Source organism: Cyprinodon tularosa, unplaced genomic scaffold, assembly GCF_016077235.1.
Source record: "Cyprinodon tularosa strain WSP-4 unplaced genomic scaffold, ASM1607723v1 ctg205, whole genome shotgun sequence".
Taxonomy (NCBI): Eukaryota; Metazoa; Chordata; class Actinopteri; order Cyprinodontiformes; family Cyprinodontidae; genus Cyprinodon; species Cyprinodon tularosa.
In genome coordinates, this window is record NW_024038756.1 from 415,693 (window position 1) to 443,306 (window position 27,614).

The window sequence follows — 27,614 nt, forward strand, 5'->3', positions numbered from 1 at the left end:
CTTTGAAGATGCTTAAAAGGAAATGGCAGTGGATGCCCATATTTTCTCCAGAGCAGAGGAGAGTAAAACAAATAACTTGGTAACAAAAAAAATTTATTTGCTAAAAACATAGCTTGATTTCAAGAACTGGAGTGCATCACTTAGTTTTCTGGGCTGAAACTAAATTAAAAGTGAATTAAAATATAAAATGATAAAAGAAATTGGGGAAATTTTCTGTAGAGAGAGAAAAGTAATCAAAGGTGATGTTTAGGAAGAATAAGACAAAATTCACTAAGATTAAATACCTTTTAGAAGTGTGTTACATGCAATACATATTTAAATACTTAAGATGCACCTTTACAAACAGATGATTGTCTCATATATTTTCAAATGATCACATAGTTGTTTGGTAGTTATTGCGGTTAGCTTCTGATTCATTGCTCCAGATAAGTGGCTGCTTCTCTGGCAGGGCAAAGGCATTTTTCCAGTTCTTCCTGTGGGGCCAGGCTTTGTATCGACGCTTAGTGATTAGGAAAACAGCTCCAATGGACACAGTCAAAAACCCTCCAAAGAGTCCAGCAAGCACCAGCCAAAACCACACATTCTGCAATTCATCCAGGTATGGGCGCATGGATTCTGCAAGCCTTTGATCTGCAAGAAGGATGGAGCAAAATCAGCAACGTGTATTTGAATGAGACTTCCAATCATTTTTAATAACCTGTTGGATAGTTGAAACAATGCCTTGCATATTTTCTAACATTGGATGTTTAGAAAGGGTCTACTGAATGCTGTCTGAATGTGCATTCATAGCATTCCCTTGAACTATTCTACCTTTAGATGTATAATAACCAACGTATTTAAAAACTTTTATAGTCCGAGTTGCTGATAACAGCTTAATGTTCAACTTGAGCAAACAATACACTTTGGCTGCATCTGAAATAATAAAATTGATGATAACTCTTTAGTCAAAGCGGATGTGTGTCTTAGATTGCTGCAAGAAGTGCTGTCTGAAATGCAACGGTAGTAAGAAAGGAAGGAGGTAGGAAAGGAGCCTACATGCTTCCTATCATAGATCCTTTGGCATAGAGAGCTCAGGATGTCCCTCATTGGTGATCAGGAGCTGTAGGGATTCCCACAATCCTTTGCGTGATAAGATGTATATAAGCACAGCCCACCTGACTAAAATACATTTTTGCTTCATGTGTACCATGTGTGTATGTGACACAAGCAAATTTATGCATCTTTATATGTTTTGGTTTGCACAGGGACAACATGCAAACACTATGGAAAAAGACCCCAGACTGGGAATTGAACCCAAAACCTTCTTGCTACACAGCAGCAGTGCTACCCACTGTGTCACTGTAGGTTTCAATATTTTTGTGTCTATTAATTGACAAATCTGCACTATGCTGTACTTTTAACTGATTGTAATGGATTGCTTCAGCTGACTTTTGTGTAACTTGTGTTTTTTGTAGCTATTTTTTTGTAAAGCAGTAGTCGTGATTTCCCTAACATCATCTACTGTATGCATTGACTTATTGTAATGAGGTCCAAAAGGCTAAAGGCTGTATGGAATCAGCTGGGCTTCCTTTCCACAACATTACAGAGTTCTTACTATTGATACCATGAAAGGCAAACAAACAGGATCTAGGAACAGGAGCTAGGGACTAGAATTTGATGATCTCAGATGCAGATGCATTGGCCTTCTCTTTCAGTAGTTAATGCTGTCTTTCTCTTTGACAGCTATATCTAGCTTTTATAGGCTTATCTCTTCTTTCTGTCATCTCCAGAAGTAAAAATGGGCTAAGAACTTGTCTGTGGAGCTGATTTTCTTTGCAAAATGCTGTTTTTATTTTTGTTTTATCACTCAAGTCGTTGCTGAAGGTTGTACACACTGACCCTGGTTCTGTTGAAGGTTCCTTCCTTCTCTGTTACAGTAATATAGAAACTCTTGTAAGTTTCTGACTTTCACTGGACCATTCTAGAACCTTAACCTCGACATAAACTACTTCATAGTTTTTGCAAGTTAAAGGTTGCTGTACAAAAGCTCTGATGCATCGACTAAGATGAAACTACACAGATTACATATTTGACTGCAAATAGTTTTTGTCAAGGCTTTTATTTCTAGGCATGAGAGAAAATGGTGAAAGCTTGTTACAAGCTTTAGAATTATTTTTTTAAGAAATTCTAAATAAGCAATCAATGCCAACGATTCTGATACAATACCTGGAAGTTTAGAGGTTGGAACATGACAAAGTGTGAACAACTAGAGAGGTTTAAATGCTTTTGTATTGCAGTGTGCATTTTTAAATGGAAATGTCTTCTATTCTGTATTGCAAAATATTTTGAGTCCAAATTAAAATGACTTTTTAATAAAAAAAGAAAAGAAAAGAATCTGGAAGGAACTTACTGGCATCCAACAAATAGGAGTACTCATATCCAAGGTCTTTGCTGGAAATAAAGTACTCTTTGTTTCTGTGCAGGGGAATAAATGGAGCCATGTGGTAATCACCATTGTGCCCTATGGGAGCATTAGACTCTGGATACTGAGATGGAGATGGTCTGTGTCTCCTTAGCCACTGTTCATAGATACTTTAAAAGAAAAAGAAAGCATATGTAGCCACTATTATGTACAGCATATGTAGCCAAATGTACAATATGTGCAGTAGTCTTAATTTTAAGATGTATGGATGCATTGCTTACCTGTCGACAAAAGCATGATGAAGCAGAAATATGGGGTCATTTGCAGAGCCCTGCACAGACGACATCGATCCATTCATAAACACATGTAGGGCAGCATGCATGCCCAAACGGGAACTGCCTCCCAACCCAGTCTGAGGGTCCCCAAAACCTGCAAGAAAAGGAGTGGCTAAGCATGACTAGCACAGACATTTAGAAAACTGAAACTCTTGTCTTGCCTTGTCACCAAATATGATTTATTTATTTTAAAACACTCCTGAGGGCCGTACAAAAGGGAGGGCAGAACGCCTTGACAGCCGAAACGCTTGCCAAAGTGCCCTCTAATTTGGTGAGGATGTGCTGTACAGTATGTGCCATTTTTCTCTGCCCCTGCCCTTCAAAATGTCTGGGCATTCCACTGCTTGTGGCATTCTGGTTTGGTAAAAGTGGTTTGAATTAAAAAACTGAATTTAAATTTAAATACTTATTATTTAAACCATATGTTTTGAAACACAACAAAAAGAAACAGCATTGCCTTTTTGGTGCCATGCATTTGGCTATTATTTTTTAGAACACTTATTCATGTCTAGAAACAGCTACCTAGCTTATGTCCGGTTTATAAAATTTTTACTCCTAATGTTATTTCCCCTCCATTCCATCCTGAAGAGGAACTCCCCCTACCATGATGCAGCCTTTCCTGTACTTCAAAGTTAGGAAGGTGTTTTCAGGCTTGCAAGCTTCCCTGTCTTTCATCCTACCCTAACAATGGTCATTATGGCCAAACTCTTTAATCCAAGTTTTAAAATTTATAAAAATAATATTTAAAAGGAGAACAATCTCTCGAGATGAATATATTTGTCTCAGAGGGCATTTGCAAACTATATTTGGTCTCGTCATGTTGATTTTGGAGTAGTAGCGTCCCCCTCTCTCATTGGCCTTATGCAAAAATTGATACTGTACAGGATTAGTTTAACTGTATATAATGACACCATTATTTTAGCATCAGCAGCTTTATTATTGCTTGACTGAGTTCTTTTGATTTTCCAATTATGTTAAACCAAGGAACAGACATTTGATGTTTAAAAAAAAATGAACTACTTAATAAGCTGCACATCCAATAAACTCAAATGCTGTCAATCAAAAATGAACAAAGCCATAACATTATCATGTGTGATTTTTGATATGTCTAGAAGAACTTCTGATTTCAAGGACAGTAAGAAATTTCATAAAAAGCCTCTACACAGCTGGTTTTAACAGTACACCATTAAACCACTGGCAAGTACTTAGCACCTGAGAAACCATCAAGTGATTTATTAGAACTTTGGTAATAATAGCCCTAAAAAGTTTTATAATTAAGAAAACTGTTCAATTACAGCATAGGCCTTCAATTTCAGTTTGTATAATGATGCAAAAAAGAATATTTGGCCTTGGAAGAATAAGCATGATCTTTTGCATCACTGTCAGAGAATACTGTCTAAATATGGTTGCCGTTACTGAGTCCAGAAGTAGGATCTCATATAGAAGTAAATTATTTATTTATTTATTTTACTGTTTTACAAATCAGGACATAGTACCAGATCTTAACAATGTCCTCAAGTTATTTAAAAATAATCTTAACTGTTGACCAACTGATCCAACTTCTTGTTAAACAACCTTCATGTGCAATAACCTGATTTTTATTTTAACCTATCAATTTTATCCTGTAGTTTCATAATAAATAAGTCATTTTGTCAAATTTTTGTCCCACTGTTTTTGCAGAGAGCACTTGGTGAGACATAGGATCAGATATCAGATTCTTATAAGTGCTTTACAGCAATACATTAAATAGACAAATTTAACATGTCTGGCAAGATCTTGAAACAAAACTTAGATGTTTATATGTTTTATTTTCAGCCTTTTGGGCTAAAACCCTCTTAACTTTAAATCCTAGTGGCATCGCTGGTCCAGAACTATTTGTTCTTTGGCTCTGAAGCACAGTTGTGCACAAGTATTTCTAATTCCACAACATGATCATCGGTAGGGTCACATGATTTCTCAACACTCATGTGGGCAGCTTGTGTGTTAGGGTTACAAGCGTAACCTTTACCCTTTCAGTCATAATGCCAGACACTCTAGGATAATGGTGGATTAGGGCTCAGTAAGAAGCGAAGTGATCTTGCAATCGGAAAGTGGTTGGTCCGAAGCTGGAACTAGATGGGTTAGTGTGGTGGTGACACCGCTCCCCTCCCCCCCATCTGGATTTCAGGTTCACCTACTGGGTCATCTGGTAATCCCGGGTCTTCAGTCCTGGGATTATTGGATGTGAGTGTTATGTGTGAATGTGTCTCCGTGTTGTTGTTTTTTTTTTTCACAGAGACTGTGTGTTGAGAGTGGGGGCACTAGGGTGGGGAGGCTTAATTGAGACTGTGCATAATTTTTTTTGTTTTGTTTTATTTACTTGTCAGGTCTGGGTCTGAACTGCTCCCTCTCCCAGAACATCTCAAGTCTCTGGTAAATGCGGAGCCCATTCCCCCCATCCTGCCCCCTTCTGCTGGCTGGTGTTTGGGCTCACTGGGCGTGCTGGAGGTGCTCGGTGTTTGATGGTGGGTACTGGTTTATTTCCTGGGTTGGCCCCTCTTTTGCTCTGGGATCTTCTTGGACATCTGGGGCTTTGGGTCCCCCCGGCGCTTGCCGCGGTGCTCTGGAGGAGTGGCTCTTCAAAACCACTATTGAGCATTTTTCCTTTGGATAAACTTTAGAAGTACCAGGTGCTTGGCTCCAGGTACTTAGAGGTTCACTTCCATACAGAAAGCCCATATTTTTATCTCCAGCTACCACAGTATACATGTCAGATTAAATAATTCTGCTTATACCTCAGCAATAGTATCAAAGTGTTACTTTATCGTATCTCTTATACCATATCTGTTAATTCTGTTGTTCTTTTTACTCTCACTCTTCATCAGTCTGCTTCAGTCTGCTTCATCACTCTTTGCAGGTGATGAAGCAGACTGAAGATGTTTTATCGTTATCTCCCTTTTATCTCGTCTTTCTTTTATCTTCTCTCCTTTTTTTCTGTTACTGTTCTACTTACATTGTAGTGTCCATAAAATCTGTATTTTTCTGTCAAATCTGTGGAACACTATGGCAAAAGCTGTACTGCTCCACTTGTGAAAGCAAAATCTGTTGGGCTCTCTTTTTGGCATCAAGACAATTATTCTAAAGCCATATTGCCAGACAGGACACTGTTAAGAAAAAAAGAAGAGAATGAACAACTTTCTCCTCATAGGTGAGTGGTGACCTTGTGGTTAGGGCATTGCGCTTTTGTCCCAAAGGTCCTGAGTTCAAGCCCCACTCCCACGGACTGCCACACACTGCTCCCTGGGTGTCGCACAACAGCAGCCCACTGCTCTCCAAAGGGATGGGTTAAATGCAAAGAGTTCAATTTGTTGCCTTTCACTTGTGAAAATCTAATGATAAAAAAGTTGAATTCTTAATTCTAATTTTGAAGCACCTCTTTGCTCTATCCAGAATGAAGTACTCTAAGCTACTGATTCCATTCAGGACAGCAGGAACATTAGTTTGTGCTCAAATGTTTAACATCTTTAGATATATGAAACACCTCCTTCCAATGTGATAAAACTTGTGTTTAACCACTTAGAATGATTGGAAACATTACAATTGGATTGTAATTCCAGTTTAGTACACTGGAATTATATTTAGATAAAAAGTGTGCATTGTGTCTGTTTGTATCCTGCAGCTGACCTTCCAGGGTGTTCCTGAAGCTCATGTTGGCAGTGCGGTCCATTGCTCCTGTGTCATAATTGGGGAGACTGACAGTGAACTCCACTTCTGCAGAAGTTGGTAATCTTTCCACTAGATTTGTATTATGGTTTCCAGGATTCCGGCGCAGTGGACCTTCATTTTTAGCATTGCACAGAACTCCCTGGATATTGTACTCCTCAGCCTGGGAGCACAGCACCTGTTGTTGAATAGCACATAAAGCTCAAATTAAATCACACTTATTGTAAAGAAAACAAACTCTAATCTGTGGTTGCAGGAAAATTTTGTAAATGCGTCTTTGGAAAACCATCATTATCAAATATAAAATCAACATTTTATTTTCATAGATGTATGTGACTCAATTTACCAGTGGTTAGGGCATTGCACTTGGAATCCAGAGGTTCTGAGTATAATCCCCACTCCCACAGACAGCCACTCTGGGTCCCTGAGCAAAGACCCTTAACCCCACACTACTCTCTGGGCACCACACAATGGCAGAGAGTTCATTTTGTTGCTTTTTACCTGTGAGTTAAATTCTATTCTATTCTAAAGTGTTAAAGTCCAAAGTATTGATGGAAAAAGTATTTGCCCCCAAAACTTAATAACTGGTTGTACATACTATAGCAGCATCAACTTCTCTGTAATATTCTTTTTTTAAATTAATGTTAACTTATACCAAATTTAACATTATGCACTGACCAGCAGTTGTTAGAACATCTTAATTGAAACCAATTTTTTTTTGTTAATCATCAGTTTTGAGTTTTTTAGATAAGGACATAATGTGCTTATTTCATATTGTAGCAGTTTCCTTTTAGGATACCTATTAGTTTTACAGTTCAGACAATAAATAAAAAAGTAAATCACAGTTAATTTAGGATTTTAATATTTATTATTTTAAATAGCTATGATGGCTTTTTTCTCTGCTCAGCTTGTAATTACAAAGATATTATTAGTGTGAGGGATTGCCTTCAAGTCAATGAGTCGATGCAATCAACTGGTTTTCCTTAGATAGAAAACTTTGAATCAATTTGACTGTATGATCTGGTGAACTGTAAAGTGCCTTGAGATGACATGTGTTGTGAATTGGCGCTATAAGAAATAAACTGAATTGAAATAAACTGAATTGAAGAGTTATTATTTTTTTTAGATTAGTCAGTTATATTAAGAGAAGGCAAAACAAAAACCTGTTAGAGGTAGACTGTTTTTCTTAAACTGAGTAATTTTTGACAAATAGGTTTTTACATATTTTTATATAGGGTAAATAAAACAAAAACAGCTGAATTTAAAGACAAAAAAATTCAGTTAGCTTTTAAGCTAATTTCCCATCCCAAAAGGATAAATGAAAAATAGTGAAAACAAAACAAAAAAGAAATCAAGGTTAATTTAAGAAAAAAAAGCTTTTTTTTTTTACCTTCCAAGAGGAGAAGATTGACCTTGGGCTGATTAGATTGGGGTCCTGAGGGCTCTGGGAGCCCATCAGCTCATCAGTGCACACATCACAGCTCTGAGCATCCCTCCAGTCCCAGTAAGGAATGGAGAAATTTGTGTCTCCAGTCAGCTTCCTAATTTCATGCTCCCAGTGAAGTAAGTAGACACGGTGCCATGGTAGGAAAGCAGGGGCCCAGTGTGCAAAGTCCACATCTGTCCATACATTCCTCGGCCCACCTAACAGTGCATTGCGGGACACATAGTAATGCATCCAGACAAACACATCATACACAGATACATCTTCAAATATTGGGTTGGAGCCATTATTCATCTCTCTGTATGTCCCTGTTGCAACAACATAGTCTCTGCTGACTGTCTGCTTGGCAAGGTTCAGGTAGGAAAGGAGTCTGTTTCTCTCAGCTCTGGTCAGGTGGAATATGTTCCTCCTCAGGGACTCCCTTCTTTCATTGCAATTTTCCCCAAAGTAGCCAAACTTACAGTCCCCACAGTTGAACCCCATAAAGTTTCCTGCACAACGACAAGTCCGGTTGTAGAAAACCAAGGGCCACTTTTCCCGATCATCCAGCCCTGAGAAGGGGTACTGCGGTCCATCAGGCTGCTCTGAGATCTCTACATTTTCACAGGAACCCCTGCCTGATCTTGCTCCACAAGCTGAGCCATCTCCGTCCCAGGCTGGGCAGCACTCCTTGGTTTGCAGGGCTTCTTGAGTTGCACACAGGCGAGGAAATTGTTGATAGGTGGGGGCCAAAGACATCATGAAAATAAGAAGCCTTATCCCACACATCTCAGCTGCTAATTTCTTTGTTTTAGGAAGTGAAACAGGCGCACGGATATTAAACCACAACTGTGAAGGTGGGTTGAATTTTTCAGTTAAATTCCAGAGCCCTAACTCCACCTCCTCTGTCTCAGTCACATGCAATAATAGGCCTCAAGCTTAACTCATAAGTAAGGCACTCACCCTGAGAGTAGCCTGAACTCACCAGAACAGGAATATTTTATATCTGCAATCAATCCAAATATTTTTAGGGGATCCAAGTAATATTAGGCTCCTGGGAGAGCCCTTCTCATCACATCAGACTGGTCTCTTCTCTGACTGTTTTTAAATCTTTTGTCAAAACCCACCTTTTCTCTTTGGCTTTTAACATCTAGCAAGATAGTGGGCTTTATTTTATTAAAAAAAATATATATTTTTTATCTGTTATTCCTTTGATCTTTTACCCAATTGTATTGATCTTATTGTTTTAATGTATTTTTACCCATGCTTTAGTTGTTTTATGTATCTGTACTTTTTATTTTTAATTTGTTGATAGATTTGTTATTTATTTATTTATTTATTTATTTTTTCTGTACAGCACTTTGACCAGCTGTGGTTGTTTTTAAGCGCTTAACAAATAAAATGGGATTGGATATGTTCCCTTTTCCCCCAGTGGCATTTATCTGACATGAAAAGGACTACAAAACTATATGTAAAAGCATTTAAAGGGCCTTAAGATGTATTTTTATCCCTTCAGATTTTTAGTTAGGCATGCGGTGCATAATGGGGAAAAAAATTAATACATTTTCCAACCATCAACAACAAAGAAAAAGAAAAAAAATATATAATCTATACATCTTCTTCACTTTCTACATTCTTCAGAAACATCTGACCCTCTGGTCATTCATCATATACTGCGCAATTCACAGAAAGCCCTGAATGTCCTCACTGAGAGGCAGCTGACTCATGAACAATTGCTTTGGCTGTTGATGATTCCTGAAAGGGAAAAAAGTCAAATATCTTCATATCACTGCTGCTGTTTCACATGACTCTCAAGACTGCAACCATTGTTAACCAGGTTGTTTTTTCTTTAGATTTATTTATTTTGAAACAAATCTGCTGCTAAGTGAGATGAAGGAGATAAAGTGCGTTTGTTGACAGTCACAGCCACAAGAGGGCGCCATACAATAATGTGTTTCTATAGGGCTTCTTAGCCTGTTTCTCCATCCAGCTATTAAGAAATATTTAGCACTGGTTCAATTTGTTTTTTATGGATCCACATTTAAGAAATCTACACAACAACACATTTTTACTAGTTATATTTCTACAATAATTTTAAACACCAGGAAAACTATAAAGAGGTTTATTTTCAGTGACAAATGTAACTTTATTTACATACATATATTAGAGCTGAGATGAGTCATTAAAAGGTCAGTATAGCCGCTTTGTAGCTTGAGGACACAGATTGCTCTGAATAATGAGCCTAATAGCTCAGTTTCGACACATTGTTTAATAGATATTAGTCTAAACTAACAGAATCCTGTTTTGCAGAAAGTTTCATTAAACATTTATATTTTAGAGTTTTGTATAACAAAATATACACAAAAATAATAGCCCCCCTACAATCCTTAAGAACAAAGAGTGGCTGTTTGATTTGCATCTGCCTTGAAATGTGAGCAGTAGGAGGAATCTCCTTGCTGCTTCAATACATCAGCATTCCAACCAGAGATTTCTCTGGTGCAAGCCAACAGAATTGATAAACACTCCTTAATACATGGGTGTCGAAAAGTCTTAAAAAAAAAAATAGATGCTGTAAACTTAAAATAACCTCAATACGCCAAATTTCCCAACAATTTAGACATTGTCTCTATAGATGAGGTTCTGTGATTGGTTTTAATAGAATAGAATATCCTGTTAAACACATATTCTTTTTTGAACTGTGTTAAATTTAAGTTTCAAAGTCTCCTAATACTCCCCCCTCCCTCCACCCCCCACCCCACCCAAAAACATAAAAAGAAGATAAGACTTAATCACAGTTAAATATGGACATTAAAACCACCTTAGGGGCAGTGTGAAAAATAATGGCCACTTTTTTGGCCCACTACAGTAGCTGAGATAATTGTAATGAAACTGACTGCATTGTGTAAAGACATGTTAGATAACAGAAAAAATGTCTATACTTTGTTCCTCAATGCCAACCCTACCAGCGAAAGCACTTTAAATGACTCTTTTCTTTCTTTTAAACTGTGCCTGAAAATGGTTCTGTTATATGTTTACAAAGAGTGTTTTAAATGGTACCACTGGTGGTATTTAAAATGCTTTTATTGGTACTCAGAAGATACCTGTTTTAATTTATTAGCTACTTACAAATAGTTGTGCTGTGGAGCTAATATCTTAAACAATTTAAAATGGTTATTCGGACATGGCAACCTATCATTTATCAGAAACTTCCTGAAACAGAAAAAAGGGAATTTTTTTTTATAAAGCTCCAATAACCATAATCACAGTAAATCAAAAGCAAGATGGGAATATATTCTGTGTTTAACCTACTGTATATACTTCCATGGTTAGAAGTCAGAGTACTATTGTAGTGGGAAAGAAGTATTTAACTATTCACCCTAGTTAAGTAAACAGAGATCGATGGATTTCACTCAGTCGGCATATTTAATCATTTCTTTTCAAAGAGAGAAAAGTTCACCATACAGCCCTTACGGCACAGTATTCAGCCCTGTTCTGATCTGGGAAGCGTTCGTTCCCCCTTACTTACAACAATGGAAAAGCAAAGCAAAGTCAGAATCAAAATAAATAACTTTGGTTAACGGTAACATGTTATAAATAAACCTTGAGAAAGAATCTGATTTGTTATGGGAAGAAGCTATGTCTGGTCTACAAACAGAGAATTGTCTCACACAGAGAATTGTGTGGCCTTGCAGGTGAAACAGACTGAGTAAAAACTTTTATAGTGAGTAAATAGCGTAATTTAATATATGAAATAAGAGAAATATAAATTATCCAACTTAACCATGTCCCAGTTCCAAGTTTAAGAGTGAGAGGAATTTGCTAACCGATGCGGTAAGTGACAGTGCTAAATATTATTTAGAAGACAAGCTTAGAATTATGCACAAACGTTTTTACTTTCAAAAAAAACAACTTCAGTGTTGTACCTTGAGTAAAACTGAAAAAAAAAAAAATTCATGTTAAACTCTTTTTTTTTTTTACACTGATGGATAACAACAGTTGATAAGATGAACCCCCCTAAAAGTCTTTCCTTCCTTGAGAGTATACAAGGCATTATTATATTGTGGATGCAAGGATAGGATAACAGATACTGAAAGAAATTCCTCTTTCTCTATATATTCCTATTATTGTTATATGAATTCCCCTTTTATCGCCAAGCCATTAAAGAGCACTTATGTCCAGCTGTGTAACATCTTTATCTCTATGTTTTACATTCATCAGATATCATATAAAGCGCAGAATTGACCTGAAGCAATGTCCTTACTGTGAAGCAGCTGATTCGAATAATTGCTTTAGGTCTGGGCAGTACTCAGAAACCACGGCTTCTGTTTCACATGACTCTTAACACCCAAGACTATAACCATTGTCAAACAGACCTTTTCTCTTTGCATTTTTGGATAGATCTGCAAGCAAATGTTAAGTGGCAATACAGTCAAAGACAGGCTGTGTTTGGCCACTAGAGGGCGGTGTGTATCTATTTGCACACTAATTGCTTCTTGGTAAATTCCAGCTGTTCTGTTCCCTGTTGATCAAAAAAAGCTCCACTTTGAAAGTTCTTTCATATGTGAGCAAAATATACACTTATATCCCACATCTACAACCCCTTTTTGTTTATTTTATGTTTGTAAAATTAGCATTAAAGATTCTGGCCTTCGGTGTATAGCCTACTGATAATTAAAATAAAGCCATATCTGTAAATACCAATAGGATTTTTCTGAAAATTGTTATCCCTGTGTTTATATGAAACACTGCTGCAGGTACAAGCTTACTATCTTGCATACGTAAACTCTATAGTAAACCCGAAGCGTTAAATAAATATATACTGATTAAATAAACTACAATTCATAATATATCCCCAGGTAACCTTCAATTGATGGCAAGAAAAAAATATTATTTCCAAGTGATTTTTTGGAAATGTTTATTTCATTTTCTTGAAAGGTACACAAATTATAACATTAAAATTAAATAAAAAAAAAGTTAAAAAGGTATATAGATGCATCTTTATCTCTATGTTTTACATTCATCAGATATCATATAAAGGGCAGAATTGATCTGAAGGAATGTCCTTACTGTGAAGCAGCTGATTCGAATCATTGCTCTAGGTCTGGGCAGTTCTCAGAAACCACGGCTTCTGTTTCACATGACTCTTAACACCCAAGACTATAACCATTGTCAAACAGACCTTTTCTCTTTGCATTTTTGGATAGATCTGCAAGAAAATGTTAAGTGGCAATACAGTCAAAGACAGGCTGTGTTTGGCCACTAGAGGGCGGTGTGTATCTATTTGCACACTAATTGCTTCTTGGTAAATTCCAGCTGTTCTGTTCCCTGTTGATCAAAAAAAGCTCCACTTTGAAAGTTCTTTCATATGTGAGCAAAACATACTCTTATATCCCACATCTACAAACCCTTTTTGTTTATTTTATGTTTGTAAAATTAGCATTAAAGATTCTGGCCATCGGTGTATAGCTTACTGATAATCAAAATAAAGCCATATCTGTAAATACCAATAGGATTTGTTATCTCTGTGTTTAAATGAAACACTGCTGCAGTTACAAGCTTACTATCTTGCATACGTAAACTCTATAGCAAACCTGAAACGTTAAATAAATATATACTGATTAAATAAACTACAATTCATAATATATCCCCAGGTAACCTTCAATTGATGGCAAGAAAAAAAAGATTATTTCCAAGTGATTTTTTGGGAATGTTTATTTCATTTTCTTGAAAGGTACACAAATTATAACATTAAAATTAAATAAAAAAAAAGTTAAAAAGGTATATGGATGCATGTTTGGTGCAACAAGCTCCCAACCCAATAACCATTGCCAATTCTTCACTCTTCTATCTGTTTGGGATAGAGGCGGAGGAGGAGGTGGAGGAGGGAGGAGAGCAGTGGTAGAGAAGAAGGAGGGGGTTGTCTTGTGCGTCAGTAAGTCAAACATTTTCCAATAACGGGCTGTATTATCTGCTGCTATTTGCAGTTTGCTGTAGCCAGGCACCAGACTGAGCTGGAATAAAAAAGCTGCACCAGCTTCCCTTTATTTCTCCTCTGTGATGGAAACAATCTCAACTGGACTCAAATCTGCAAGGCAAAAGGTAAATAGATTTACATAGTTTTTGGCTAAGATAAGGTAGCTTGTCCTGAGTTTAGTTTTTCTATACCAAACCTATGTTTATCTTTTCCCCCAGGAGGAGTCAGACTGTTGCCTGTGGCTCTGCTCTCTCCATGCAAAACACAGGAGATTCATCTGAACCTCCAATCTAAAAGACAGAGGATGAAGGCAGGTGTAAGGAACAGCACATGGACAGTAGAAAAGGTATACCTGAAGTTGTTTGGAGTCATCCTCTTGCTTGGATCAGATGTGAGCTGGCTGAGCTTGAAAGAACAGGCTGTGGTCAGTGCTCAGAATAATGAGAGAAGGGTTTTGGCTCACATCCCAGGTGACATTATCATTGGAGCTCTGTTCTCTGTCCACCACCAACCACCTGCAGACAAGGTACCTGCTGTTTGAGTTTATGTCCTTGTCTATCCTGCATCTACGTGATAAAGGTTAACAATCCACTTGTTGGTGCACTTTGTTCAGGTGCATGAGCGAAAGTGCGGTGCTGTACGTGAGCAGTATGGAATCCAGAGAGTGGAGGCCATGATGCACACTCTGGACAGGATTAATGCAGATCCCAATATCCTCCCCAATATATCCTTGGGCTGCGAAATAAGGTCAGCAACCAACAGCAAAAACTACTCTACTTATTTTCTGAATAGTGAATAAATAACTTGAATCGTATCGAAAATGTTTCTAACAAACAGCAAAAGGCCTATTGTTTTACCCTGAAGAAAATGATTGACATAAACAATAAAATATGTTAAACTAACACATGAAGGCTTGCAACAAACTTTTGCCATTTCATTTTTTTTAAAACAACAAATGCCTTCAAACGGTAATAAAATATTTATCAAACTAGTTTTCAATCGCGCTAGTCAGTTATGACCTGCCTTCAAACGGTAATAAAATATTTATCAAACTAGTTTTCAATCGCGCTAGTCAGTTATGACCGTTAAAACAAACAAACAAAAATAAATAATGTTGATTAAGTATTAATTGTCTTAAATTAACTACATTCTTATTCAGTTTCAAGTGTTTGAAGGAAGTTTTTAAGTGGAAATAAACATCTAATGATATAACCAAGAATCCCCCCGCCCCCAAAAAAATATATTATCAGTTGTTTTCACTATCTAGCAGCCTTACATATAAAAACAAATCTTTAAAAATAGGTTCACTATGCTGAAATCTCTACTAGAGATGCAAAAAAATGAAAAAGGGAGGAAACAAAGTTTCAAATAAATCCATGCTTAATTACCACAACAATGTCTCTTAAATAATGTCTCTTAAAATAAGTTTGAGTAGGATTGAGTAACTTTGTGAACGGTTCATTTATATCCCTGGTACCACATGAATTAGCACCCGTATTACTTCCTGTATGCATTTATTAAAACGTTTCTGTCAATTAGATTGTATTCCTACGTTATAACTATAACACGACACATGGGGCCACTGTTCAGACAAGTAAAGAAAATACCATTTAACTAGCGCAGATGTGGGATTTTAATAAATAAGGCTGCCTAACTACATGAAATTAGCTTTTTGCTTGAACTGGCCAATATTTACTTACAGAAAACAATTACTCATTCTTAAACAGCTTAAACTGTGATATGTAAAACTGCTTAAAGATAATTTTTATTTTGCCACCATGAGTAGGATGATAAGGGAGGAAAAAATATCTTCAAAGCTCAGGGTCACCAAGTTGCCATAACAACCATGTACAGTATTTTAGAGACATCTTTTCTTGAAGTGGCGATAAACATGATAGGTGGTATGAAAGGAATTAAGAAATGAATTTTAAATACTGAGGCTTTGATAAGAAGCTTAGATAAGTCAATGATCTGAATGATTTAAAATGGAAGAGAAGCAGGAATGGTAGATAATGTTCCATGATGACTTCTCTGAACTGGAAAGAGAAGAAAAGAGCAAAAGAGAAATCGTAGAGAAGAATGTTTTGGAAGAAATTATATGTGAATGACTGAAATATAATAAGCATTCTTTATTTTTTTTTCAGCAGTCATAAATGCCATGATCTTGGTGCTGATTACTGCCCTGATTACTCATTTCATTCACCTGCCTAGCTCTGCCCAGTTTTCAGTACTGTTCATCTGATCCACCTGCTTCAGGCTCTATTTAACCAGCCTTCAATCAGTCATCAGAGCCAGATTAGTTGAGCCTGTAGTGAGAGTTCTCCGTTCTCTGCGATGTTTGGTGAGCAGGTCCAGGTTTAAAGTATAACCATAATTCCAGAGATTTAGTAAAGCAATATAACTGCAAATTGACTTTTTAAGCGTGTTTCTATTGGGCACTGTGTGTTGTGATGAACGATTCTAAGAGGTTGTCCATGCAACCTTTTCTAGGACATTCAAATTTTAAAGTTGGGGGAATAATGAGGGTTTCTTTAAAGTTTAAAGTCCAAGAAGAGAAGTTAAATGTTTATCCACAGGCCTGACCTCAAAATCCAATCTGTCTGAATTGTGTTTAAAACTTTGTGATAAGTAAATTGATAATCATATTCCAAACTTGTGGAAATGTATATTTTCTAAAATATTACACATGTATTATATAAACCATTGTTTGTGAACATGTTGCCTTAGTGCACTGTATGCATGACCAAAAGGCAAAGGAAAGAAAGGTTTTATTCTGATATTGCTGTTGCTAAGTTAGTAGTTACCGAGAACATCACATCAGTTACTGGGAACATCACACAGCCCATATTACTGGTTTGTAGCTTCAACAGAATCGTGGTTAGCAATGTTTCTTATTGTTATTCTTCACTTTCAATTGTTTTTTATTAATAAAAATTTGGATTCCCTGAAATATTCTCCAAAGCACCTCTGTGGCTTAGTTCTAAATTATAAGTAGCATAGAAACAAATGTTGATTTAGTAGAGCCATTTGGTTTTTTGGTTTTTGTCTTTTGTAATTTTCTGCTTCAAATGGTCTAGGAAACAGTCCTTTGGTTTAAAAGCATTGTTTAAAACAGAAAACATGTCTTTGCTTAATGATGAAAACATTACTGAGTTACCTCTAAACATATGTTTTTTTTTTCTTTATCTCGACACATCTCAGAGTCAAATCTTAGCCAAATTCGTGCTTAAACTAACTTTTGAAAAACAATCTTTATGCATTCAGACTTTAAAAACTCAGTTTCACTTGGGAATCCTTATCAGATCATTGCCTTTGCTTTATTCTCTTTGCCAAAACATTGTGATGTGAGCTCAATCTGTGTACACCAGGGACTCCTGCTGGCACTCAGCGGTGGCACTGGAGCAGAGCATCGAGTTTATCCGGGACACACTAGTGTCCAGTGATGAGGAGGAGAGCCAGGCCAGATGCACAGCAGAGGCTGGGAACCTAATCTTGCAGGGAAAGAAGCCCATCGTTGGACTTATTGGACCGGGGTCCAGCTCTGTGGCTATCCAGGTGCAAAATCTCCTACAGCTCTTCAACATCCCGCAGATTGCATACTCAGCCACTAGCATGGATCTCAGTGACAAGGTAAAGTTGGCCAACAAACTGGAAGCTTCAAGAAGTAATGCTTAACTTTGAAACCTAAAGACCAGATTAACAAATTCATATTAAATCAGTACAGTATATTTTTTCAAACATGCTATTTCACAAGAATTGTTAACATGTAACCTTCCAATAGAGCCTTTATAAATACTTCATGAGAGTGGTACCATCAGATAAGCAACAGGCCAGAGCCATGGTGGACATTGTCAAAAGGTACAACTGGAGTTATGTGTCTGCAATACACACAGAAGGTAAGACTGCATGCATGTGAGCATTTGTTCATCTTCTACTACACACGGAATCAGATATATACTACTGTATACATCCTCTAGGAGAGTAGAGATCCCATCAAAAAGACAACATGTTTTGTGAAATGATTAATTTAATTAAATAGGCGAAACTTGTGTTTAGGCATATAAGGTGAATTAGAGTTTTTTTATTTTAGTTTATTTCATACTAAAGACTAATACTTGTCTTTAGTTTGAATACAATGACGAATTAGTATTGTATCCAGACAATCCTATTAGATCACAGTTTTAAGTCAGAAGAGTTTCCTGGCCGTCCAGCACAATAACACTATATGAACAATATAGCAAGTACTAGCATTCTATAAAGCGTTGGCAGGTGCTTAATTCTACTGGAAATTGTTATTTGAATGTATATATCAAGCAGGGGGTTGCATGAAGTGATCCAAAATATTTTGATGAAGAGCTCTGCCTTTGCTTTAGTGTTGCTGGAACACAGTAGACTAAGACCATCTGATGATGTAGCTTCCAAAATCATTTAAATACCACTTCAAATTTCTTGGATTCTACAGCTCTCCTGTTTACCTCCGGATTCTTGGAAAATGCTTAATAAATAGAATGCAAAAGTAACCAAGCGACAGTCCTTAGCATGTGTAAAATGCTTTGCTTATTTCTCAAAAAATACATGATCACTAACTGAAGAGTAGCTTAATACCGTACATGGAATGTTACAGCTGTAGTTTATATCCTGGATAAATCCATTTGTGGAGGATCTTAAAACAGCATTTACAGACAGTGGGCACAGAGTCTTTGGCTTGGGAATCGCTTCTAAAAATGAAGGCTGTATTTGTTATTATTGTAAAAATGTCTTCCACTCAAACTGTCACTGATATGCTTTGACTAAGTATTAAATACACAGAGATTTTCTCTAAGGGTTTCTTTTTGGTGACTTTCCTCCATTTGGAAGTTGCAGTTACTGGAGAAAGTTAGCAATCCATCAAATGATGTTTAATATTTCTAAAGTATAGCCATATTATTAAATTTTGAAGCCTATTTCTGTTATTTAATTAGATATTTAAATTCTCTGGGGAACTGCATTCACAAAAACAAACATAGAAAGGGTAAACCATATTAAAACTAGGTAGATCCTGTTTCACATAGCCAAAACTGACCTATTCTTTACCAAAAAAATGCTTTTTGTTAGGATCTTCACAATTTTAATTGGGTTAAATCTATTAATAGAATATCTATGTGTTTAGAAACATACTCAAAGGGACACATGGCATCCCGAAAAGCAGTTTCCATCCTTTGGAACTGTGCTGTACGGTAAGCCATCCCCCAAACCTGGCAGAACACAGGATAATCATGTAAGGATATGATTATTTTCATTGCGTTGGTCCTTTTGTGACTAATCCTATTAATTCAGAAACAAATGTGCTGCCAGTGGATAATTCTTGATATTTTCTTAAATGTGTTACCTATTTATCTTTCAGTGCATTCTCACTACTGATTTTTAATGCGTTTGAATACATTTTGAATTTAAACCGATGTTTATTTTTTTTTTACGTAGTAAATAACAATTTTAGAATTTCAGAGATGTTGGCTTTACTTTCTGGTGAAGTGGTGGCCTAGTGGTTAGGGCATAGAGTCAGGAATCCTGAGGTTCTGAGTTCAATCCCCCACCCCCACAGACCGAGCCCACACTGCTCCCCGGGCGCCGCACAATGGCAGCCCACTGCTCCCCAAGGGGATGGGTTGAATACAGAGAATTCATGCCCATGTTGCTCTGTACTTGTGACAGTGGAATGACCTAAAGTTGAATTCTATTCTACTTTCCAATGTTATTTACAGTTATACGACCTAATGTTGTCAGCAGCACTTATAAAGAAAAAAAAACAATTAAGAAATATGTTTTAAGCTTCCAGTCTGCAGTTTCACAGCCATTCAACAGAAGTAGCGAATTTAAAATGCTTTTTTTTTTGTAGGTCATATGTTGTTGTCACTGGCATGGGATTGAACAGATTGATAAATAAATTGAAACCTTTGACTATTGGACTTTCTTCACTCAACAGCTCTTGATAACGTTTTGAGTTGAAAATCATGAAGGTATTATGCTCAGCTACGAACTGCCACTGTAGGTCATAGCTTAAAGACACTAAAAGAACCACACCACAGTCCTGGTCGAGTACCCGGCAGTTACCTGTACAAAGTGTACATCAAGGGGTAAAAAAAACCTCTTCATTTCACGAGTGCAGGCACAGGTAGGCCTATATATACCGTAAATAAAATGTGGGTATTGTAGAGTTACAGCATGAATGAAACTTTATTTATATTTTCTTATTTATTAACTCTACATCTTAAAAAAGTAAATTGATTAAGGAATATCCAGATATCAGTTTTTTTAAGCAACAAGATAAATCTTACTTTGGACAATTTACAGCTGTTAATCTGTACGCACAGAATGTGAGCGTAAGGTAATGTTCTTCACTGCCTCTGTTATTATAAACTTTGTACAATTTTGTGATCACGGGTCAGGTCGCACTTATTATTTATGGGTCAGTACGGTCCCAGCCAGGTTTTAAATGGGGATAATTGCAGGTAACGGGTTGGGACTTGGTTCTGAACTGTATGGGTGCGGATACAGTTTTGAAAAATCAGACTCATGCAGGTCTCTGCCACTACATCAGCAAAATGTAAAGATGATACCATATGGTTCTCTTATTAGATCCTTTCTAACCTGCCTTGACACCCTTTCACCCTTTCTGCCCCAAGACAGATTTTGAAGAATATCACATAGAAGTTAGAGCCAGGATACACTTAGGGCCATGGCCACCTGTGTGAATGAGCAGACTGGATTATGAGCAGCAGGGGTATGGTCAGGATACGGATAAATGAAAGTGAATTAAACATGACATATTGATTCAAGTGATGACAAACAGGTAATAAAGTGCTCAGCAGGAAAATGCTATCAATCAATGCTCACTATGCTGGCTGGCCAAGTGGCAGGTGCCTAGGTGAGATGGTTAAACGTTGCATTCCATTCATACTTGCAGATCTGAAAACCACATAAAATAGTGTTTATGTCATCTATGACCCCTCATCACTTTTAAAAATGTACAGATCTTCGCCTTGTGCGTTTTTCTACTAAAAACTTTATCTAGATTTGGACCAAGATTATTGCAAAAACAGAAACATTTTGACATTTTCCTTAGTTGTATTACTGAATTATGGTTTATTTGAATCAGAATAATAATCCAATTGTCAGGATTCCACCCTCTGCTTAGGTTTATTTTTAGTTTCCTTATAATTGTGTGTCTTTGTAGTTGTTTTCTGACTGTGTTGTGTTTTGGAGTTGCTTTCTGTTGTCCCCTTGTGGCTGTTTTCTTTCCCCTTGGCCCCCTTCTAGTTAGTCCTATTCACACCTGCTCCATATTGGCTCATTAATTCTTTGTTCTGTTCCCCATATATACACCACCTCTGCAGTTCCTTATTGCTGGTGTCTTGTTGTTTTATTGCATCATCGTATCTTTGCTCTCCGTGTTCTCCCTGGCATCTTCTGATTTTTTGGATTTTCAGTATTTTTGTAATTTGCCCCTGTGACCTCTGAAATTTACATTAAATCAGCACAACTCATGTCTGCTTCCTCATCTCTGCATTTGGGTCCTAAACCAACCTCCACGAAACCTTGACACCAACAGACAACGGTGTTATATACAGTAGGCCTATGAAATTTCAATAGAGGCTTAATTATTTTGATTGGTTGGGAATGTTTGACATATCATCTTACATGCCTGTTGTTCCATGCCTCGCATCCATTATCCGCTGCAGTTAAAGCTACAGCTAAATTATTATAAATATAATTATAGATAAGATTAATTAATGGCCATCATTCATCAGATCATTTCTTTAATTCATCTGATTTTTGTATCAGTTAGCACCTCTTCTAGGCCACGGCAGTGTGGTTCTATGACCTAATGACAAATTGTATGTCCCAGTAAATAATTCATTTTTGGTATATACTTGCATAACAGCAGAAACTGGGTGACCCAATTTTCAGCAATAACAGGGAAGTCAATCACTCGACAGCAATTCCCATGACAGGAACAGAATTACCACATGTTCGAGCTGTATTGGCATTACACAAATGTTTTTATCTTTGATTGCTTGTATAGCTGTTTCTTCTAAAGGCTCACTTTCAGGGAGCCTACAGAAGCAACTGTATCTCCACATGATATTTCAGATTTTTGTCTAGATGTCAGCAAAGTATGTCTAAAAATGTTTTTTTATCTGGAAAGGTTCAAATATTTCAATTTTATTTAGTATAACAGGTGTCTCACTATGATTTTGACGTTGTGCTTTCCTCCGTAGGCAACTATGGTGAGAGTGGCATGGAGGCATTCAAAGAAATGGCAGCAAAAGAGGGGATCTGCATTGCCCATTCTGATAAAATATACAGTAATGCAGGGGAACAAAACTTTGACAAACTGCTGCAGAAACTCAGGGGCCATCTACCCAAAGCAAGAGTGGTGGCCTGCTTTTGCGAGGGTATGACAGTCCGAGGAATTCTGATGGCCATGAGACGACAGCGTCTGGTGGGCGAGTTCCTGCTGGTGGGAAGGTGAGCAGGGAAAGCTTTCCTGTTAAATTTCTGCCCTCATGTCTTGTCGCTGAGTGTTTCATTTGCCTTTTCTAGGAAATAAAGGAAGCCAGCTTTGTGCCTCCAGATTCACAGTCTTGTTGTTTCCAGTTCAGACTCTCTTCAGATGTCCCGCGTCATGCATCCTGATGTATCTGTTGATAGAAGGACCATCTTTGTCTTCTCATCCTCATCATCATTGCATCTTAATCAGCTTAATCCTTGAAAACTCAAGGTATTTTTATATTTGGTATTTCCATTCATAGTGTTTTACAAAAGTAATTGCTTCTCTTGAATGTTTACCTAAACTGTCTCATAACAGATACAAACCTTAATTTATTTTGTTGGAATCTTGTATGATAGAGCAACACAACCTGTGATGCATACATGTGAAATTAACAGAAAGGTATATAATAACATTTATGCACATAAAAATGATAGTGGCGGCATACATATGAATTTAGTCCTGCTCATGAAACCACCAGATAAAGCTCAAAGGCAGCCTACTGGCTTTAATAATTACCCAATTAGTACAAGGAGTCCAACTGTGTTTAATTTAAATATAGAATGTACAGCTGGTCCCTGGTGAGTAGCTGCAGATTTTCACAACTCAGAATCTGTATACATATCAATGAGCTGTGCATTTAATCAAACTGTTTGTCCTTAGTTAGACATAGTAAAAGGAAATCTGTTGTCAAAAAAGGCTGCTATTGTATAGGTAACATTTCTAGTTTGCTTCAAACCATTTAGGTAACAAAGCAAACATAGAAGTTGTCACGATTTGGTGTTGGATTGAGGACCCAAAAGCAGAGGCAAGTAGGCAGAGGTGAATTTAGGTGGGTTTAATGAAGTCCACAGGTACAGAGGCAGGAATCAAAAATTCCAACAAAAATAACAAACAAACCAGAACCAAGGAGACATCTGGGGAAACCAAACTCTAGGAGCCAGGGAGAGACGAGGTAAGCAGACAGACGTTAGACGAGGATCCAGCAAACAGGAACTGAAGAGGGAGGGCTTTTAAAGGGGACAGAGACAAAGAGAGGGCTAACGAGAGGATTGGAAACAGGTGAGGAACAGAGCAGAAAACAGAGCTAGGGATAGAGGACACAAGAGGGCAGCAGAGGACAACAAATGGAAAACCTGGAAGACAGGAACTAAAAAGAAAACAACAAAATAATAATTAAACACTAAAACAAGAACCAAATTAAAACTGAATACTCTAAATAAACATTACAAAACCAAGACTGTGACAGAAGTATTATACTCAAAGTGAACGTTTTTGCCTGCACAATGCAGTTTTGTGAAATAATGACACAAAATATTATTTTGAAGACACATTGTGTATAACTAGCCTGCCAACATTGTGCTTTTCCTTATAAAGAACATAGAAAGTAATCAACATTCGTGGTTCATATCGATACCAAGTCCATCCATCCCTCCATCTATTTTCTCACGCTTAGTCCTTGTCAGGGTCGCGATTCAATACAAAGTAATACTGAAAAAAAAAAAAAACTTTAAAAAAGTATAGATTTCAGAGTTGAGCAGAGATTTACCTTCCAGCAGGAAAACAATCCTCTGCATCAGTATTCACCAGCGTGGTCCCACAGGAACCAAGGGGCCCACAAAGGGGCCTCATGGGGTGGCCACAGCGTCTTCTGAAAACAGCACATCTCACCAGTGAGCTAAGATTAAAATTTTTAATTTATTCTGTTGCCCTTCTTTTTTAATCATTAATAGGGTATTTCATCACTTTAATCATACAGAGCATTTAAGCATTTATAGAGATTTTAAAATGACAATATAATTAAGAAAATTAGGAGTTATAAGAAACAATACAAATATGATTATTATGCATGAAGTTTAGGTGAACACTGATCCTTCCTTCCTTCCTTCCTTCCTTCCTTCCTTCCTTCCTTCCTTCCTTCCTTCCTTCCTTCCTTCCTTCCTTCCTTCCTTCCTTCCTTCCTTCCTTCCTTCCTTCCTTCCTGACTCAGTACCCATGAAGTAGCCCTCGGCTGGTGACCACTGCTCTATATTTTGCTGGAGCTACAATTTGATGGTTTTATTAATGCATTTTCCGTTTCCCATTAAAAGTCGAGACCTGAATCCATTGGAGAATTAACAGCATTACTTGGAAACAGCTGTTCAGATACCCTCTATCATTATGACTGAGCTTGAGCTACTTTGTAAAGATTAGAAGTACACATCTACTTAGATCCAACAGAGACCAATCCCAAAATACTTCAACTGTAATAACAGCAATAGATACTTCTAATGTATAAAGTGACTGAACAAGGCTTAATACAAATGCATCCTCCACTTTTTTAAATTACATTTATTTCTGCATTCTTTCACTCTACAAAAATAAGACTTGTGTGCCAGTACAAGTTAAACGCATCTAAATTATTTCTGTGTATAATAGGGACAGATTTGTCAATGTGGCCTTTTATAATGAAAAAATCCAAATATAAAATTATCAACACCACTTAAATAATGGTAAAAGTGCTCTCTGATTAAAATGACTATATTATCTATTTATGTTAAGAAATACAAAGTCATTGAAAGCTTTTTTTTTCACATTCAATAAAAAATAAAAATATTTATATTCACAAGTCACCGTTTTGCCATACTATACAAAAATCCTCCAGCAAAGATTTAAAAAGAAAATCATCTCAAGACTGGGTAAAAAAAAATATGAAGAAAATGCCTTTCATATCATTAGAGATGAAAACAAGTAGGCATGAGGGAGTGGATCTAGCAAGCGGTTGTAGTCTCTTGCTGAGAATAACGTTTTATTTTAGGTTCAGCTCTTTGGCTCGCTCTCGTCCCTGGTGTTCTATAAATTCCTTTCCTCATTAGGAGCCACATATGTAGGCTGTCGCTCAAATCTGACAGCAAGGAAATGTAAAATAACCTTGAACTACATATTCTAAAATCACAACTATCCACCTATCTGTCAGCTCACAAAGGCTTATAGCAAAAAGGTGTGCCCACATTAAACTTATGAAGAACCTCGCAGAAAAACAGTTTTTCTGTCATTTAGGATCTGTGCACCAATTATCTTCACTGTTTTTTCTTTCTGTAGTTGTGTGCAGTGATTTTCTTCTCTTGCTGTACTTCTAACTTTTATCTGATGCTTGGAAATTACTGTGAGTTAAAAAAAATAGAATTACGATGCTGCAGCTGTGCTTTGCTAAAGTATTCCCTCCCTTCTAAGTTTTCAATATATAAAGTATTGCTATTTGTTGTATTCTTCAATATTTTCTCTATCACTCCCAAATAATATCCTGTGCAACCAATCATCGTCATCAGTTTTATGATTCCTGAACACCATCCATCTGTAAAAAATAAATCTGACTATAAGGGTAGCTTTTAAGATCTGACAGGTTTGTAAGAGAACTAAAGTAAACAAAGCATCCCTATGAGCAAAACACACAGACACACAGGTCAAGGAGAGGACTGTAGAGCTTAAATCTACATGTTTCAATCTCTTAAACATTATTTAATATTTTATGCAGAAACTAAAAGAGAATGTTTCAACTTAAGCCTTCTAAGACATGGCAGTATTCTTAAACTGAAAGAATTGTTATGGAGAGCATTGATTTTAAAAAGCAACCATGAGGTGTACCGTTACTTTCGAGGAGCTTTAGAGATGCACAGCTAAAGTGAAAAAATCTGTGGAAAACAACACCTCAAATATTTCTAAACTATATGGAAAGCAGCTTATAAGATAGCCGACATTGATAGGAAGACATAAGAAGTGTTGGGGTTTTGTTGTTTTCTTTTTGTCTCACTCCATCTAGGGACCCCAGTAGACAAGTAGAAGATGGTCTTCTAGTCTGATGACACTTTCTGACCTATATGCATGCCTTGAGTGATTGCCCATCACCATGAAGTATCATAAACATTGTGGTGGGTGCAGCATGATTAGGGGGTGCCTTTACTGTTGAGGAAGACAAAGGTTCACCTTTGAGCTGGACAGAGACTTTAAACATAATTCAAAATATACAACGGTCTAGCTCAAAACATATTTGTGCTACAATGCTCTAATTAAAGTACCAACCCAAATCTAAACCACAGATCCATCCAGTGTGACCTATTCTGCAAAAAATAATGATGGAACAGTTAAAAAAATTTCAACAGTGAGGCGATTGATTTTGAGCCACTTTTTCAAATTATTACATAATTAAATTAAACCACTTTGCAAGTATGCACTACCATAAGTTTAGATGTGCAGCTTGAGTGACAACTCTCCCTCGATTCTGACTGCTGCATACACATTTTCTTCACACAAGAGCTCCTATTAAAATCTATGAATTTCTATTACTGTTAATGCATTGTGATCCCTCATTGGTTTTCCACCCACAAATACAGCCGTTGGAGCAGAAACATAGCAGCTAAGATTGCTTGGGTCATGGGGGAGAGTTTCTGCTCCATTTAGATCAGACAGTTGTTGATGTTTGGTCTTTTCTTTTTTCTCTGTTACTCAGTATTAGGCATAAAAATCACACCTTTTCTGCTACTGCATTGTTAAAAACCGACTGCTCTAAAAATGTACGGAAAAAGGAGAGCAAGATGTCTGTGTGTGTACACACTTGAACAGCAAGCATACATGTGTCTTCAGGCATGTAGGTGGAATAGCAACACGCCGTATGCAGCATGGTGCCCTGTTAGGTCGATGTGTGGGTTTTAGAGCGCTTGTTGAACAGTGATTCAAACTATCCAGAGTCAAAGCCCTCTATGCTTTTTAAATCTATTCCTGCCTGTTTTATAGCAATGCGCCATTTCTGTACGCGCTTCTCTAAGGATGTGTTATGAAATGATCTCCTACCTCACCAGATTCAGGCATTATAAAACACCCACACACTGTTGTATAACTCCAGCTTGGTTAAAGAAGTTTTTTTTTTTTTTTTTTCTTCCTTCACTATTTTTATTCCCCTGCAAATTAGTTAGAAGGAGACATTTGCTACCCTCAACCATGACATTATGACAGCTGAACAATGAAAACTTATAATTAGAAATATGAAAGGAACTTAGTTTTGAGTGGCACACATGAAACAGCAAGCTACCACTTTGGCCTTGAGAGTTTATGTCTTACACGCAGAGGTTGGGAAGGTGCAAATATTAGAGCAAACATCATTAAAGACACAGAAACCTAAGCTTAAATCTTCACACTTTGAGCTTTTAAAGAAAGTTCCAGTATACATCAATCAATGTAACATTACCACAAAACTAGTATGAAGTTAAAGTGAA

At 37.0% G+C, this 27,614-nt stretch overlaps 2 protein-coding genes across 2 annotated transcripts in view; one reads left to right on the forward strand and one right to left on the reverse strand.

Moving 5' to 3' along the window:
- Window positions 1–72: 72 nt before the first annotated feature.
- LOC119783464 (tyrosinase-like) lies at window positions 73–8,728 on the reverse strand. The gene is made up of 5 exons (XM_038285007.1): window positions 7,829–8,728; window positions 6,400–6,616; window positions 2,683–2,830; window positions 2,390–2,571; window positions 73–630 (listed from the first exon to the last, which is right to left on the reverse strand). Exons 1-5 carry the CDS (start codon window positions 8,648–8,650, stop codon window positions 374–376), a joined length of 1,626 nt encoding a protein of 541 aa, XP_038140935.1. The 5' UTR covers window positions 8,651–8,728; the 3' UTR covers window positions 73–373.
- Window positions 8,729–13,788: 5,060 nt separating this feature from the next.
- The window catches only part of grm5a (glutamate receptor, metabotropic 5a), a 28,750-nt gene continuing 14,924 nt past the window's right edge, over window positions 13,789–27,614 (forward strand). The window contains exons 1-6 of the mRNA XM_038284970.1: window positions 13,789–13,960; window positions 14,054–14,361; window positions 14,449–14,582; window positions 17,204–17,465; window positions 17,617–17,731; window positions 22,094–22,343. Of these exons, the coding sequence (XP_038140898.1) occupies window positions 14,140–14,361; window positions 14,449–14,582; window positions 17,204–17,465; window positions 17,617–17,731; window positions 22,094–22,343 (983 nt within the window). The 5' untranslated portion in view covers window positions 13,789–13,960; window positions 14,054–14,139. The remainder of the gene's footprint in view (window positions 13,961–14,053; window positions 14,362–14,448; window positions 14,583–17,203; window positions 17,466–17,616; window positions 17,732–22,093; window positions 22,344–27,614) is intronic.

Excerpts from the sequence above, each read along its gene's own strand:
- LOC119783464 (XM_038285007.1), bottom strand. The coding sequence starts at position 8,650 with ATGTGTGGGATAAGGCTTCTTATTTTCATGATGTCTTTGGCCCCCACC. Across the intron at positions 2,831-6,399 it reads CTTCAGGAACACCCTGGAAG|GTTTTGGGGACCCTCAGACT; the intron begins GTCAGCTGCAGG and ends CTTTTCTTGCAG. Across the intron at positions 2,572-2,682 it reads CATCATGCTTTTGTCGACAG|TATCTATGAACAGTGGCTAA; the intron begins GTAAGCAATGCA and ends TTTCTTTTAAAG.